Source organism: Chelonoidis abingdonii, chromosome 1 (genome assembly GCF_003597395.2).
Source record: "Chelonoidis abingdonii isolate Lonesome George chromosome 1, CheloAbing_2.0, whole genome shotgun sequence".
Taxonomy (NCBI): domain Eukaryota; kingdom Metazoa; phylum Chordata; order Testudines; family Testudinidae; genus Chelonoidis; species Chelonoidis abingdonii.
In genome coordinates this window covers 16,661,932-16,676,411 of record NC_133769.1, presented here as the reverse complement: position 1 = coordinate 16,676,411, position 14,480 = coordinate 16,661,932, and the positions used below count along the sequence as shown (strand labels likewise).

Below are 14,480 nucleotides of genomic sequence, written 5' to 3'. Positions count from 1 at the left end.
ATACTGTGGGGCCATGCGGGTACCCATAGCAGTGCTGTTAACTTGAAGATATACATTGTCCCCAAATGTGAAATAGTTGTGGGTGATGACAAAGTCACAAAGTTCAGCCACCAGGTTTGCCGTGACATTATCGGGGATACTGTTCCTGATGGCTTGTAGTCCATCTTCTATGTGAATGTTGGTGTCAACTGTGGAGGGCTTCTACATCCATAGTGGCCAGGATGGTGTTTTCTGGAAGATCAACAATGGATTGTAGTTTCCTCAGGAAGTCACTGGTGTCTTGAAGATAGCTAAGAATGCTGATAGTGTAGGGTGTAGAGGAGAGAGTCTACATAGCCAGACAATCGTGCTGTCAGGGTGCCAATGCCTGAGATGATGGGGCGTCCAGGATTTCAGGCTTATGGATCTTGGGTGGCAAATAGAATACCCCTGGTCGGGGTTCTAGGGGTGTGTCTGTGCAGATTTGTTCCTGTGCTTTTTCAAGGAGTTTCTTGAACAGATGGTTTAGTTTCTTTTGGTAACCCTCAGTGGGATCAGAGGGTAATGGACTGTAGAATGTGGTGTTAGAGAGCTACCTAGCAGCCTCTCATTCATATTCCGACCTATTCATGATGACAACAGCACCTCCTTTGTCAGCCTGTTTGATTATGGTGTCAGAGTTGTTCCTGAGGCTGTAGATGGCATTGTATTCTGCATGGCTGAGGTTATAGGGCAAGTGATGCTGCTTTTCCACAGTTTCAGCCCGTGCATGTTGGCGGAAGCACTTTATGTAGAAGTCCAGTCTGTTTCGACCTTCAGGAGGAGTCGACGCAGAATCCTTCTTTTTGTAGTGTTGGTAGGAAGGTTTCTGTGGGTTACTATGCTGTTCAGAGGTGTTGGAAATATTCCTTGAGTCGGAGACATCGAAAGTAGGATTCTCGGTCACCACAGAATGGTATAATGTTCATGGGAGGTGGAGAGGCAGAAGTAGAGGCCGCAAGATAGGACAGATTCTTCTGCCAAGCTAAGGGTATAGCTGGATAGATTAACAATATTGTTGGGTGAGTTAAGGGAACCACTGTTGTGGCATGTAGTAGTTTAGATAGTTTAGTGTCCTTTTTCCTTTGTAGAGGAGCAAAGTGTGTGTTGTAAATGGCTTGTCTAATTTTTGTAAAGTCCAGCCACAGGGAAGTTTGTGTGGAGGGCTGTATTTTTTTTTGAGAGAGTATCCAGTTTTGAGAGCTCATTCTTAATCTTTGCCTGTTTGCTGTATAGGATGTTGATCAGGTGGTTCCGCAGTTTCTTTGAGAATCTGTGTGGTATGTAGATTGCAATGGATTTTTTACCTTCAGCCCTTTTTGGTATGATGTCCATCTGTTTGCATTTAGAAAGGAAGATGATGTCTCTCTGTATCTTTTTTCTAGCCAATTCTGATCTCATTTACACTGGTTTTACACCAGTGTAACTCTCTTGACTTAAATAGACTCCAGACTTACACCAGTGTGAAGGAGAATAAGATCCCTAGCTATTACTCAAGAGGAGGTTTCTTGCTATCTCACCATTAATTGGTGTCCTAGTGATTGTTCTTTTTTCCCCCTCTGTGTCATGGATGTGAGCCTGGCCCATCTTCATGGGAACTGAAAGTCATCAACAAAATGGCTATGATTTAGCCTATCTGAAATGAGCTTCAGTGAAATGTGGTTTCAGTCCATATCTCAATGGAGGAACATCCACATAACAACTCAGCAATGAGGCTGAAGACTGAATGGGCCACGAGGAGTGAATGACATTGCCTGTGCTGCTGTTGCCTGCTCTGTACCTGTTTAGGGGTGTTGAGGGTTTCAGTCTCCAGCGCTGTCGGCCCAACGCCTTTCAACAGTTTGCCAATTAACTTCAAAGAAAAGCCCAGGCTAGCAAGAAATTGCTGTGTGCAAGAGTCTGTGTGTTAGATGTTTCTATGAGTGTCAAGAACCCACAACAGGAGGAGGAGCAACTTCAGATAATTATGCAGAAAATGATCTTTGGGGGGAGAGGGTATGGCAAACTTGCATTTTATTGAGGAAGGAAAAATTGCTGTTACGAGGGGAAGTCAGTGAGCATATTAACTCTGGTGTTCCACATCACGCAGACTGTCTTATATTGCCCCTGTTACCATTGTATCTGAGTGACTTTTACATATAAAAACAGAAATAAAAATAACACGTGTTCACGCTCTCGCTCTGTTTTTCCTTCCCCACCTGTAGGAGAAGCGGAAGCAGCCTGATTGGTTTACAGAATATTTTTTACGTTCTTATTTATTTGGGGGGAGGGATTGCTGTGATTCTGTAAAAGTAAGTTCCACAGTTGAGCTCCAGGTCTTGAGATCACTTCATCGCCCATGCCCATCCGCCTCCCCCGTGGGTCTGCAGTTTCATTGTTCCAGTGGGACGTAGCCACCCGAGGAGGTCATGGAGGGGGGAGCCAATCTCTCAGGTGGCTGGGTCCAATCCCAGTGAGGGTTTTGAATAATAGGACATAGGCCTCAAATTGGCCCCTGCTCAGTGAGGAACCAGGGCAAAGAGTGGATCACCGTGGTGATGTGCTAACAAGCAACCTGTGTTGCTATGACAACAAAATGCTACGTTTTGCACCAGACAGGAATTGTTTAAACAACGGTGCCTTGTGCAGCCATTTCTCCCCCCTGCTCCTCTTTCCATATGCATTTACCCACAGGGTTGCTCAGTGAAACTGTACCATTGTGGGGTATTTATATTTTAAAGCGATTATATGAGACGAATAAACGTAGCCAGCTGGGACAATTCTGCTCCAAGTGTGGTATTGGAGGAAAACATTACTACACTGCCTTTAAAAGAAAGAAAGGGAAGAAAGGAGAGCCCAGTGCATGTCGTTAAGGAGGAACAGATGCAGAGCCATAGCAGCCAGCCAGCTGGGTCGGGTGATATCAGATATTGTGGTTTTCTTGTAGTCTGATCCCCTTTTCAACTCTCTCTCTTTCAGCAATGAAATTGTAAAGACTGACTTGAAGAAGCTTCCAGCCCTTCCAACGCAAGCCCTGAAGGAGCACCCCTCCCTTGCTTACTGGTAACCTATCTATCCATGTAATCGTCTCATCCACTGTGAGGCAGCCCTGAGCAGCTACCAGCAAGCAGATCTGAAATCCAGGACCTCCTGAGTTCTAGTCCTGGCTCTGCCATTGACTTACAGTGTGATCTTGGGCAAGTCACTTTAACTGCTCTGTGCCTCAGTTTCCCCATCTGTCAGATAGGTACAATACTACTCCCCAGCCTGAAGGAGAGGTTTGAGCCCCAAATGCTGTTTGCCTTACTCATGCAGGTCAGTCCCACTGAAGTCAGTAGGCCTGATTCTCCACATGTACCTTATGCAGCTACTTGCATCTGTGCAACATGGATGTAGAGTGCTCCCAGTTTGTTACAGTAGCATCTTATATCCACCTTACGCTCTTTTTGCACAGGTGTAAATGGCTACCCAGGGTGTAAAGCCATGGAGAGTGGGGCCCTGTGGGACTGCTGGTGAGGGGAAGGTGAGCAGGATTGAGCCCATAAGCAAGGAGGAATTGTTGGGCCTGATTCTGCAAATCCTGTCTGCATGGAATAACCAATGCCAAAAGATCTGATTCTTGTCCTGTATAGGCGGGGGCTGTCCATTTGTGGGAGGCTACATTCAGACCCAGCACCCGTACAGTGCTCAGAACATATTCAGCACTATGTAGGGGCTAAGTGCTGCATTATGTTTTCCTCCTCCTATGTTATTGCATTGAAAACAAAATCTGCTGATGTGTCAGAGTAGATGCAGCACCCAATTTATCGCTTGCCCCCCCAACAACATAGCTTCTTTGTCTGCCTTTCCCAGCCTTTTCAGCACTGCAGATAGGAATTAGTCAGAGGAAAGGCCGTTTGAGCAGGGGGCAAGGGATTGATTTGCTTTTCTGCTTGTTATTCTTTCATGTTTGTCTTTAAAGAATTGGGCTCCTGTCATAAGTAGATAGGTAAGGTAAGGGTTAAGTTTCTTTTACCTGGAAAGGATAACCAAACACCTGACCAGAGGACCAATCAGAGAACTGGATTGTTTAAAGTCAGGGGCGGGAATTTGTATACTTCGTGTCTTGTGGTTTTCGCGGCTATGGTAACAAGTTTCCCTCCTATCTTCCTTATCTCAGTACTATTTACTAAAGTCTGATGAGTCAAAGGAAGCAAAGTAATCGCTATGAAGAGCTTGTGTGTGTATGTACAGATGTGGATTGCTGTGTCTTGGTTGTTTCCTCGGCTGTGAGGACACTTCTCCTAACTCCATCGTATCTCAACGTTTCTCCTAAACATCTGTGATACAAGGAAAGCAAAGTATTCGGCTATGATGACTTTGTGTTGTATTTACATGTATGTTGATTGTTGGACTGGTTAATCGGCTATCTTTTAATCAGACTGTTCTATCATGATTTCTTATAAGCAAGAGCTGTATGAGTTTCTTATGCAGATTGTTGTTTATATTTTCTTTCTTTTTTTCTCTAAAGTTTTCTTTTAAACTGTGGAAGTTTCTTTTCCTAGTGAGGCGAGGGGAGGGAAAAGCCCAACTCTGTGCTCTCACTCCTATGTCCCAGGGGGAAAGGCTGCAGGACAAAGGAGGGGGATCTCTTGGTGAGCTGACTAGTGAATGCTAGCCTGGGAAGCTAGATTCCTCTCCGTTGTATTCAAGGAGTGAAGATAGCTGATGCAGCGGTCTACCCAGGAGGGGGGGAAGCTGGGAGAGGAGAGAGAGAGAGACCCAGGGGTCTGGGTCTTGGGGGTCCCCCAAAGGAAGGGTTGGGGACACCAGAGAGAGGAAAGGGGGGTCAGGCCCTATAATTCCTGACCTGGTGGCAGCGAGAATATCCAAGCTGGTAGTGAGCTTGGGGGAGTTTCAGGTAAGCACCCAGGTCTTGGACGCTAAAGTCCAGATCTGGGACAGGAGGCTATTACCACAGCTCCTCAAGCCTTGCGGTGGGAGGATAGTTCTCTTATCTGCTACTCCTTTAGTTTCTGCAGCCTGGTAATTTGATGATGGCAGGGAATATGGATTTCGTTTTCTGATTTGTGATCCCCCAACCCCACCCCCTGGAGATCCTATCCATTTCTCTTTGCGGAGCTATATCACTGGAATTAGCTGTAACTGATGCACAGCTGAACAAGAGCTAATCTGCAAAGCTGCTAAACATTTTCTGAGCTCATCATAAGAGGTTTGAAGAGTCTCAGACTGTAATTCAGAATCCTGGGCTGGGACTCAGGCAGATCATGAGTATTTCTGTCTCTGACCCAGAACACTGAACCTGCGTGAAAACCTGAAAAATGTAGCTGAAGATGCCCACCACCCACTGCTTCTTTCATGGGCTGGCTGGGCTCATATGCGAAGTGTGGGGGAGGGAACAGCTGAGGAGCCTACTGTTTCCTTTGGCCAAGAGTTTGGTCTCTTCAGGGTGAGACCTGACCCACCCTCCAATACGCCCACACATTCCGCCTCTTGCTGGGGTCTCTTTCCTTTTCCAGAGGAAACTGGACAGCTCATTCACCACTCAGAGTCCATGGCCCATCCTCGCCAAGCCTGATCATCGTTGTCCCTCAATCCACCAGCACAGAGCCCTGGGTCCCAGCTTCCCCCAGTCCATTGGATTTTGGTCCAGCCATGGATTTTGCTTTTTCCCATGTACACAGTTTGTGTGCAGCCAGCTGCTGAGCTCTCACACACACCCCTGGATCTGGCCAAACTCCAGGCTCAGTGCAAGAGACTTTAAGAACAAAGTCCTGGTAACCTATTTCCTCCTATGCACACACCCTTGGTCTGGAACTTGGATTGAGTCACGTTGGTCAAGCCAGAGAATCTGTTTAAAATACTGTGATTTACAGCAATTAGAAAAAGACAAATCCTTCCTCATAGTCGTATGTAAGTTAATGAGAGTCCTCGCACAAGTAAGGTAAAGTCATAGGAATAAGGGATGCAGGAACAGGCTCCAGGTTAAAAAGTTCATTTTTTTTCCATAGGGTAATAAACCAAGTGACTTTAGCCATTAGAATCCCTTGTGATCCTGGTTTCACTTCACTGACCACGTTCTTACACAACTTTATCCCATGTACAGTTCATTATTTTTTAACGACAGTTTTTCTTCCTCCAAATGTTCACCCACATACTGTAACCTCTGACGGGAATCAGGCCTACAGTCACTTCTCTTAAATATTGGTCAATGGCAGATTTTCTAAACGGAAAGAATTTTTAACTCCAATTTACGTTTCGACATTTCTGCTGTGCCCTGGCTTTTGGTGTCTCGCTGAGATTTTACGGTGAGAGCAGATTTCACACTTTCCTTTGCCATTTGCAATCAGTTTCACGCTCGCGTTCTCCAGCATTAGCACAGAGCTGTGCTGTGTGCATTTCCAGCACTACAAGGGAATGTTTAAAATGCTCTTTCAATTGCTTTTGTTGACTTATTTTTAATGTCCTAAAAATGAACTAAAATGATTATAAAACTGTAACCGCATTGGTAAGACTCAAAAGAGATATGTTGGTTGTATGTGTATATTCACCATTTTTATATGACCACTTCTAGCTTCACCCGTATAATAATAATGCAGCAACGTGTCAACTCAGAATGATTAGAAACTAAAAGTTTGGCACTTTTACATAGCTGCCACTGCTTTAGTAGTTGTGTGCGTGTACGTTCTTCCTATGGGCCGAACCCTGAGAAGTACCGATCACCTTGGGTATGTTTGCACTGTATTGGGAGGTGTGAGTCCCAGCACAGGTAGACGGACTTGCAGTAAGTCAACTTGAGCTTGCGCACTGAAAATAGCAGTGTGGATGTTGTGGCATTGGCTGGGGCTGGGGCTAACCCCCCGAACTCAGACCCAGGGAGTCAGGTGGGCTTGGGTGGGTAGCCTGAGCCATCACGTCTGCTTCAGCATCCATATTGCGAATTTTAGCATGCTAGCTCAAGCTGAGCTAGCGCAAGTTTGTCTGCCCGCACTGGGTATCACACCTCCCAGCTGTAGTGCCAGCACCCCCCCTACAACTTTCATTGAATTTAAGTTGGAATATGTATAGAGACACAAGTGTGAGAAGTGCTGGACATTTAAGTGTAGGCAGGGCTGAATTAAGTCAGTCTGGGATCTTAGGCACAACCTGCACAGACTTTTGTGGCACTGTCCCCATGCTGTTGCCCTGCCCCCACACCAGGTCCCCACCCCTGCTTGGGGTGGTAGCAGACTTCAGAGGTAAAGATGAATGGGGATATTCACATCTCTTGGAGTTATTGTTTCAAGCTCTCTGCAGACTCAGGCAGGCATCAGTTATGGGTCACATTTGCAAGCTTTTCTTTGCATCCATGAGGGCTAGAGAGATGATTTTTTAAAATGAATGTGGAGATTCTGGTCTCACCATGCAACCACAAAAGCTGGAGCCCTAAACATGGGTTCATAGTTCCTCCACCTGAATCCAGCCCAGAATGCAGGTATTCAGCAGGATATAGAGTTGAAATCTATAAAGCACTGATGGCAATGGAAGAACTATGGGCCAGATTTTCAGTAAGGCACCAGAAAGAAACGATCAGCTGTTAAGAACAGCTCAGCATGTTGAGAGCTGAATACTTTTGAAAGTCTGGCCCTGATTTTGGGAGGTTAGCACTTGGAAATCTGGCCCCGAGCTCTTTTGGAATTTTGGCCCTATGCTTGCTTACGAGTTGCCTACTTTCTGTTTCTATAAACTGCGAGGGCCGAGGGAATTCTTGATCTTCATGCTTATAAGATCTTTACTAGGGTTCTTTCCTGCAGGATATCATTTACATAAAAGGTTCTTCTGTAGCATTCACAGGGGATGTTTACTCACTGACAAGCTGACTTCAGCTTTGTGTCATTTCATCAATACCAAAACATTAGTCACTTTGTTAAGTGGCCTCTGTCATTGTCATGTGCTATGTATGAGTTTATATGTCACAAACGTGGCGACAATCTGGAGACAGTGCTGTAACCATGATATCAGCAGGTGGTCCCAGCCAATGCCCCAGCACTTGTATAGCTGTCAGAAACAGTTAGCTAAAAGAAGAGCAGCTGAAAGGATAGATGAGAATTTGTGTTAACTCTGCTAAGGCTTGTCCTGTTGAGCGAATTACTTTGTTTGTTTTCACTGGCATGTGTTGAGGTGACCCCCTTGTAGCAAAACTGGAGACAGAAATTAGCCTCTGTGTCTGATGATGTCTTGCATATGGCAGTGGCAATGGAAAAAAAGACCACAAAAATACGTTACATGAAAGAGGGGTCTGTAAGGCAGTATGCTTTCATGGCGTCAGTGTAATCCAGGTTTTATTATCTGGTGCAAAAGAGAGAGAACTGAAGGAAGGAGGAATAATACTCTTATATGTCACATTTTATCTGTAGATTGCCAAGCATTTCACAATGGGCTCATTTTACTGATGGGGAAACTGAGGCACGGGGAGATGACATGGCTTGGCAGAGTTCACCCAGCAGGCTGAGTCAGAGCCAGGAATAGAATGCGGGCCTTCTGTCTCCTACTCTAGTGCCCCAGCCAGGGACCATGCTGCCTTTTGAGGAGGTTCTCTAAAGACAGGGCTTTGCTGTTCAGGAAAATGTGCCATTGATTAGCTTCCACGCCCAAGGGGAAATGATGTAAGAAACATTCCGTTATTTTATGTATTTTACTAATTTGTAACAAAAGCAAACAAAACTCAGAGGCATTGCAGAGGGCAATGCACAGATAGAAGAATATGTCCAGCTGTGGGAGTGAAGTGAATGAAGTTAACATCAGGGATGGATTTGAGCGACAAAGAACAAAAACCAAAGCAAAGCAGCACGCAGTGGGCTGGTTCTGCTCTCACGCGACACACTGCGGTAACTCCACTGATTTCCATGTAGTTACTCCTGATCTATCTGAAGCAGAGGCAAATCAGGCCTGTAAGTAATACTGGGCTTACAAGGACATTTCAAAGGACTCTAAGTCCTCTTTGTTCTTCTTTATCAGTGGGAATGATGTAGCCTGGAGACTGTCCAGCATTTGTGTAGTCGTGTAACTCAATGATTGTTCCAGACATTAATCTTGTCTGTGACTGTTACACGGTAAGGGCCAGGCTCTGCCTTCAGATGACACACACGATTTCAGTGGGAGACACCTGCACGAATGCAAGGCCAGAATTTGGCTCTAAGGCTATTGAATCTAAGGCAATCACTTTCTGTATGTGACATTTACTCTGCGACAGTTGTCAGGAGAGCGAAAACACTCCTTTCCCTGCCCAAACAGCAGCACTCTTTGCAGTAAGTAGTATGTCAGGCGACCTCACTGCCTTGCACATTGTGTATCTCAACACTGCAGTAAAAAAAAACCACAGCACCAAGTCTCAGGGCCCAGGTCTGCTGACTTGGGCTAGCAGCAGCTGGGGTTATGGGGCTAAAAGTAGCAGTGTAGAGGTTTGGGATTGGGCTGGAGCCCAGGATCTGAGACCCACCCCCCTTGTGCCCATTGGCTGACTGACGTTTACAGGCTTTTTTTATTTACCTGTTATTTTGGCAGGATTAGTGGGGGAATCACTCCTAAGGCTACGTCTACACAGCATGCCTTACAATGGCGCACCGCTCTTTATCGCCGGGAGAGAGCTTTCCCAGCGACAAAATAAGACCACCCCCAGCGAGGGATGATAGCTTCGTCAACGGGAGCGTGGCTCCTGCCAACAGAGTCCACACTGGCGCTTTTCATCACTAAAACTTTTGTTGCTCGGGGGGTGTTTTTTTCACACCCCTGAGCGATAAATTTAGCAATGAAAGTGCCAGTGTAGACACAGCCTAAGGGAATAAATGAGGAAAGTAAGTTACTTGCACACAGACCAATGGCAGGGATGTTAAAGAGACTTGAAAACCCTTTTCCTTAGAAATGATCCTACCCCTTTTCCCCTTTGTCTGTTTGTTTGTGTTTGTTTTTCCACCTGCCCTTTGTATTATTTTTTTAAATGTTCTATTACGGCAAAGTGCCAGGAACATGTTCCCATATTACATCAGCCATCTGGATTCCTGGTTCGGGAGCCTGCCTAAGGATTCTGGGCTTGCTGGCTGGGGGAGCCCTCCTCCGGTGACCAAATTGTGGATGTTTTGCATGAAAACAGGAGCTTCACCTCCTTCATTCAAGCTTCTGATTCCCCACTTGTTTAAGATGTCACAGTGATCTACCCTCTGCGTGGCAGCTAATTGTGATGTCACAGACGGGGGGTTATGATTTCAGCGGAGTTCTACACAGCAGGGGTAGGGGAGCGCCTTTGCAACAAAGATCCTGTCTCCATGCGCATGGTTCTGGCACAATAATAAACACACAGGGAAAGAAATACAGAGAAGATGACACTGTTATGTAAGCAGAACTGTTGCTAAGTGAAATATTTTGCAAAGGTTTTCACAGAGCCTCCAGGACCGGGGTTTCTAAGCATTTGGGGTGAGATCATCACCCACCCCACCTCAACCTGGCCAGTTACACCATGTAAAAGGACAGGAGAAGCATAAAGGGGCCTCAGAAGATTCAGTTCCTGCTGGGGGTAGGATTCCCTCAGGGCAGGCACTGTGGGGTTGCCACCCATCCAGGATTTACTCAGACAGTCCGGTTTTTGGTTTCTGTGTCCGGGTGCCATTTAGGGTTGCCACATGCCATGGTTTCGACCAGAAAGTCCATTCAAAAAGGGGACCTAGCAACCCTAAATGGCAACCGAACCAAAAGTCCCATTACTGCAGGGAAGGGGGAGGCACTGGATCATTAACCTAAGCCAGCCCCAGCTCAGCTGAGGTTGCCTCCAACCTGCAGCGAGCAATGTAGGGGAGTGAGGGAGAGGCGTGAGCAATGGGGGCGAGGATTGAGGGGGAGAAGGCAGAGCAGGGGCGGGGCCTTCGGGGGAGAGGCAGAGCAGGCGGGCCTTGGGAGAGCAGGTGGGGCTTCTGAAAAGAGGTGGGGCCTCGGGGACAGGGCCTTGAAGGTCTGGTTACCAGTCATTAGAAAGATGGCAACCCTGCTCACGGGTGCACAGCCATAAGGCTGCATCCTTATGAGTTTATTACAAGCTCTGGATAGGGGTGTGCTAGGGACAGGGCCGCAGCATGCAGCTCTGCAGAATTCCCAGACAGCGCTGTGGCCTGTAGGGAGGCTGCCATAACTTAGACAGGCCCCCAGGGCTGGCTGAGTTATTCCAGGGGCTTATGTAGCCCCCAGAGCAACCCAGGATTGAGAGGGCACAAAGTTTCCTGAAAGACACATTAGCCTCCTCCTGGGCTGTGAGTTCTGGGCTGTGCCTCTGAGGGTATGTCTGCATTGCAATTAAAACCCCACATCTGGCCCATGCCAGCTGACTCTGGCTTGCAGGGCTGTTTCATTGTGGTATAGGCCAGGGGTAGGCAACCTATGGCACACATGCCGATTTTCAGTGGCACTCACACTGCCCGGGTCCTAGCCACCAGTCCAGGGGGCTCTCCATTTTAAATGAAACTTCTTAAACATTTTAAAAACCTTTTTTCCTTTACATACAACAATAGTTTGTATTATAGACTTATAGGAAGTCTAACTTCTAAAAACATTAAAATGTATTACTGGCACGCAAACCTTAAATCAGAATGAATAAATGAAGACTTGGCACACCACATCTGAAAGGTTGTTGACCCCTAGTATAGAGATTCAGGCTCGGGCTGGAGCTCGGGCTGTAGGACCCTGTGAGGTGAATCTTCAGCCCTGCCAGCTGAAGTCAGGCAGGAGCCAGTTGTGTGTGTCCAACAGCAGTGTAGACATACCAGAAGCACAGCAGAGAATCTTCATCCTCAGTGAAAAGGCATAAAGGCCAGGAGATTCTAATTTACACATAAGAACCTGATTCTCCTCTCAGACCACTTTATACTGCTGAAACTGGTTTGACTTCTTTGACATTGCTCCTGATTTACAGTGATGCAGGTGAGAGAATCAGGCTGGCCCACTGAAGCTAGACCAATATAAAACTAGTTTGAGAGGCTAATCGGGCTGCTCTGTTACATGGGTGTAAATCAGGAGTGACTTCACTGAAATTAAAGGAGACCCATATCTCCCCTTTTGTGCCCTTGAGAGTACCGCTCATACTCATAATATAGCTCACATCACCCTGGTTCTGTGACCTGCGATCCATATCCACTTCATTAGTGGGGGACAATGCAGGCAGTTAAGGATGGAGTTACAAGTCTGGCTTACTCTGTAGCTCTGTGGATGCTAAGAAATTGGCTCTGGATAATAACAAGCCTCAAGCCTGCTCTCTATAGTGAAGCCGATTCCCATACATAGTTTTGTCCTCTGTGTGGTAGCAGTGAGGACTGAGAAGCGCTCTTGAAGGCTCGGGACCCAGCCTGCTGTGAGTGCCAGCTGGCCAAGAGGCGCCTTCAGGCCTGCAAGGTGGAACACAGGGCCGCAGTTTGTCTAGAGACAAAACTTGCATTGTCGTAAACAAAACAAAACTCAAAGAGGAGGAGACTGAGGCACAGAGAAGAAAGTCTGTGGGAGCAGATCCCATTTCCCTTAACAAAACTAGCACCATCCAGAAACCTTTCTCTTTGCAATCCCATCTTGTATTCTGCATTGGCTTCCATTTCTCTGGGGCTGAGTACAGTCCCATTCTGAGTAGTCTGTTACACACCCTCTTCGTTTCCCAGGCTGGTAGCCGTAGGTAACAGAAATGCCTGGTCACCTACTGAAATCTTCTTTGATTATTGAGCAGAGATAAAAAATAACAAGATTTTATGTCTCCCTTTGCAGCGAGGACAGAGTCATCGAGCATTACAAGAAACTGAGTGGTCAGACAAGAGGCCAAGCAATTGTAAAGTAAGTTGGGAAGGGCAATGCTGGGCAGCAACCTTTGTTTGCTAGGATATACCTCTACCTCGATATAACGCTGTCCTTGGGAGCCAAAACATCTTACCGTGTTATAGGTGAAACCGTGTTATATTGAACTTGCTTTTATCCACCGGAGTGCGCAGTGCGCCCGTGGCCCCCCTGCCCCCGGAGCACTGCTTTACCGCGTTACATCCGAATTCATGTTATATCGGGTCATGTTATATTGAAGTAGAGGTGTGTATTCTACACTGACTGTAAATTCTGCGCATAACTGTGTCTCCCGTCTCCTGTCTAGTAACTTCTTTTTTTTTTAAGCAGATGCTTTTTCAGGAGAATCCCACTCCTCATCCATGTTATTCTTCTTCTGTTTCATTCTGCAGTTACATGAGCATTGTAGAATCCCTCCCAACGTATGGAGTCCATTATTATGCAGTAAAGGTACGTGCCACCGACAAAGGGCATTTACTGAATTAAATTGATGATGGTGACAAAAATTCTGGCCTCTGTTTACCCTGCACTTTCCTGAAAGTACTGTTTGACTTCCTTTGTTAAGATAAACTTTGTTTCAACTATTCAGTGACTGTTTGGTAAATACAATTCAGTAGAGGAAAATCCTGTTCTTCAAGATAAAATTCCAGCATCCTCTCCACTAAGGGCTGGAGCAATTGACTCCAGCTTGCAGTCTTCTGATTGGAATTCATGCTGGGATTCTCTCATTAAATCCCTCCTCCAGGCTCCGTTTGTTTAACAATCTGCCACCACAGTGGACTCATGATCTCGCCTCTACCACTTCCAGGCCTGCCCAGCATTGGAGGTTTTTACAAGTGATATCAATAAACATAAAAAAGGAAGCTAGGTTTGCTCTCTCTGGAGCATTTCCCCCTCTTCATCACCCACAGAGTTTTGATGGCTCGCATCATTATCTGTACTGACCTGCATGTTTTTAGGTACAAGAATGTTACTTTCTTGTACATCTGCAAAGTGTCTTGCACACATGATACAATAGAAACAATTTGACAGTAAATACCCTAAATATGATCTCCCTGGCCCACCCCACCCCCAATGCCCTGTATTCAGAGAAAGGCAGCCACATGTCAGATAGTAGGACTCTGTTGGCTACATCTTGCTGACCTGAAATCGTTGCCCAGCTCTTGTCATAGGGTAGGGTCCCCCAGCCCTCCTGCGCACCCAGCTTCCATTGAATTCAGTGGGTGGAAGTTGCAGGGAATTATTTGGGTTTTGATGCCCAAACTCTCAAACACTTCCTGCTGTGCATGGTGCTTACTACTGAGGGTTGTTCCAGTGAACTACTCTCAATTGGTGAGAGTGTGTCAGTTGTCAGCTAGGAAGTATTACACTGGGTGCCCTTTGGATCGGATCCTAAGGGTATGGCTACCCTGCAGCTAGGAGGCGTGATTCCCAGCAAGGGTAGACAGATTAGATGCTGCGGCAGTGGTGGTAGCTCCGCCCAGCCACCCAAGCCCAAGCCCGCCTGACCCTCTAAGTCCAAGCTCAGAGTCATGGCTACCCTGTGCCACAACATCCACATTGCCATTTTTAGCATGTCACATGTGCTGAGCTAGTGGGAATCTGTCTCCCCGTGCTGGGACTTGTACCTCCCAGCTGCAGCGCAG

At 46.6% G+C, this 14,480-nt stretch overlaps 1 protein-coding gene across 3 annotated transcripts in view; it reads left to right on the top strand.

Moving 5' to 3' along the window:
* The window catches only part of FRMD4A (FERM domain containing 4A), a 553,835-nt gene that overhangs the window by 467,186 nt on the left and 72,169 nt on the right, over positions 1-14,480 (top strand). For all 3 annotated transcript variants that reach the window (XM_075064299.1, XM_075064302.1, XM_075064306.1), the window contains 3 exons: positions 2,977-3,060; positions 12,769-12,834; positions 13,227-13,284. In XM_075064299.1, coding sequence (XP_074920400.1) covers positions 2,977-3,060; positions 12,769-12,834; positions 13,227-13,284 — 208 coding nt within the window. The remainder of the gene's footprint in view (positions 1-2,976; positions 3,061-12,768; positions 12,835-13,226; positions 13,285-14,480) is intronic.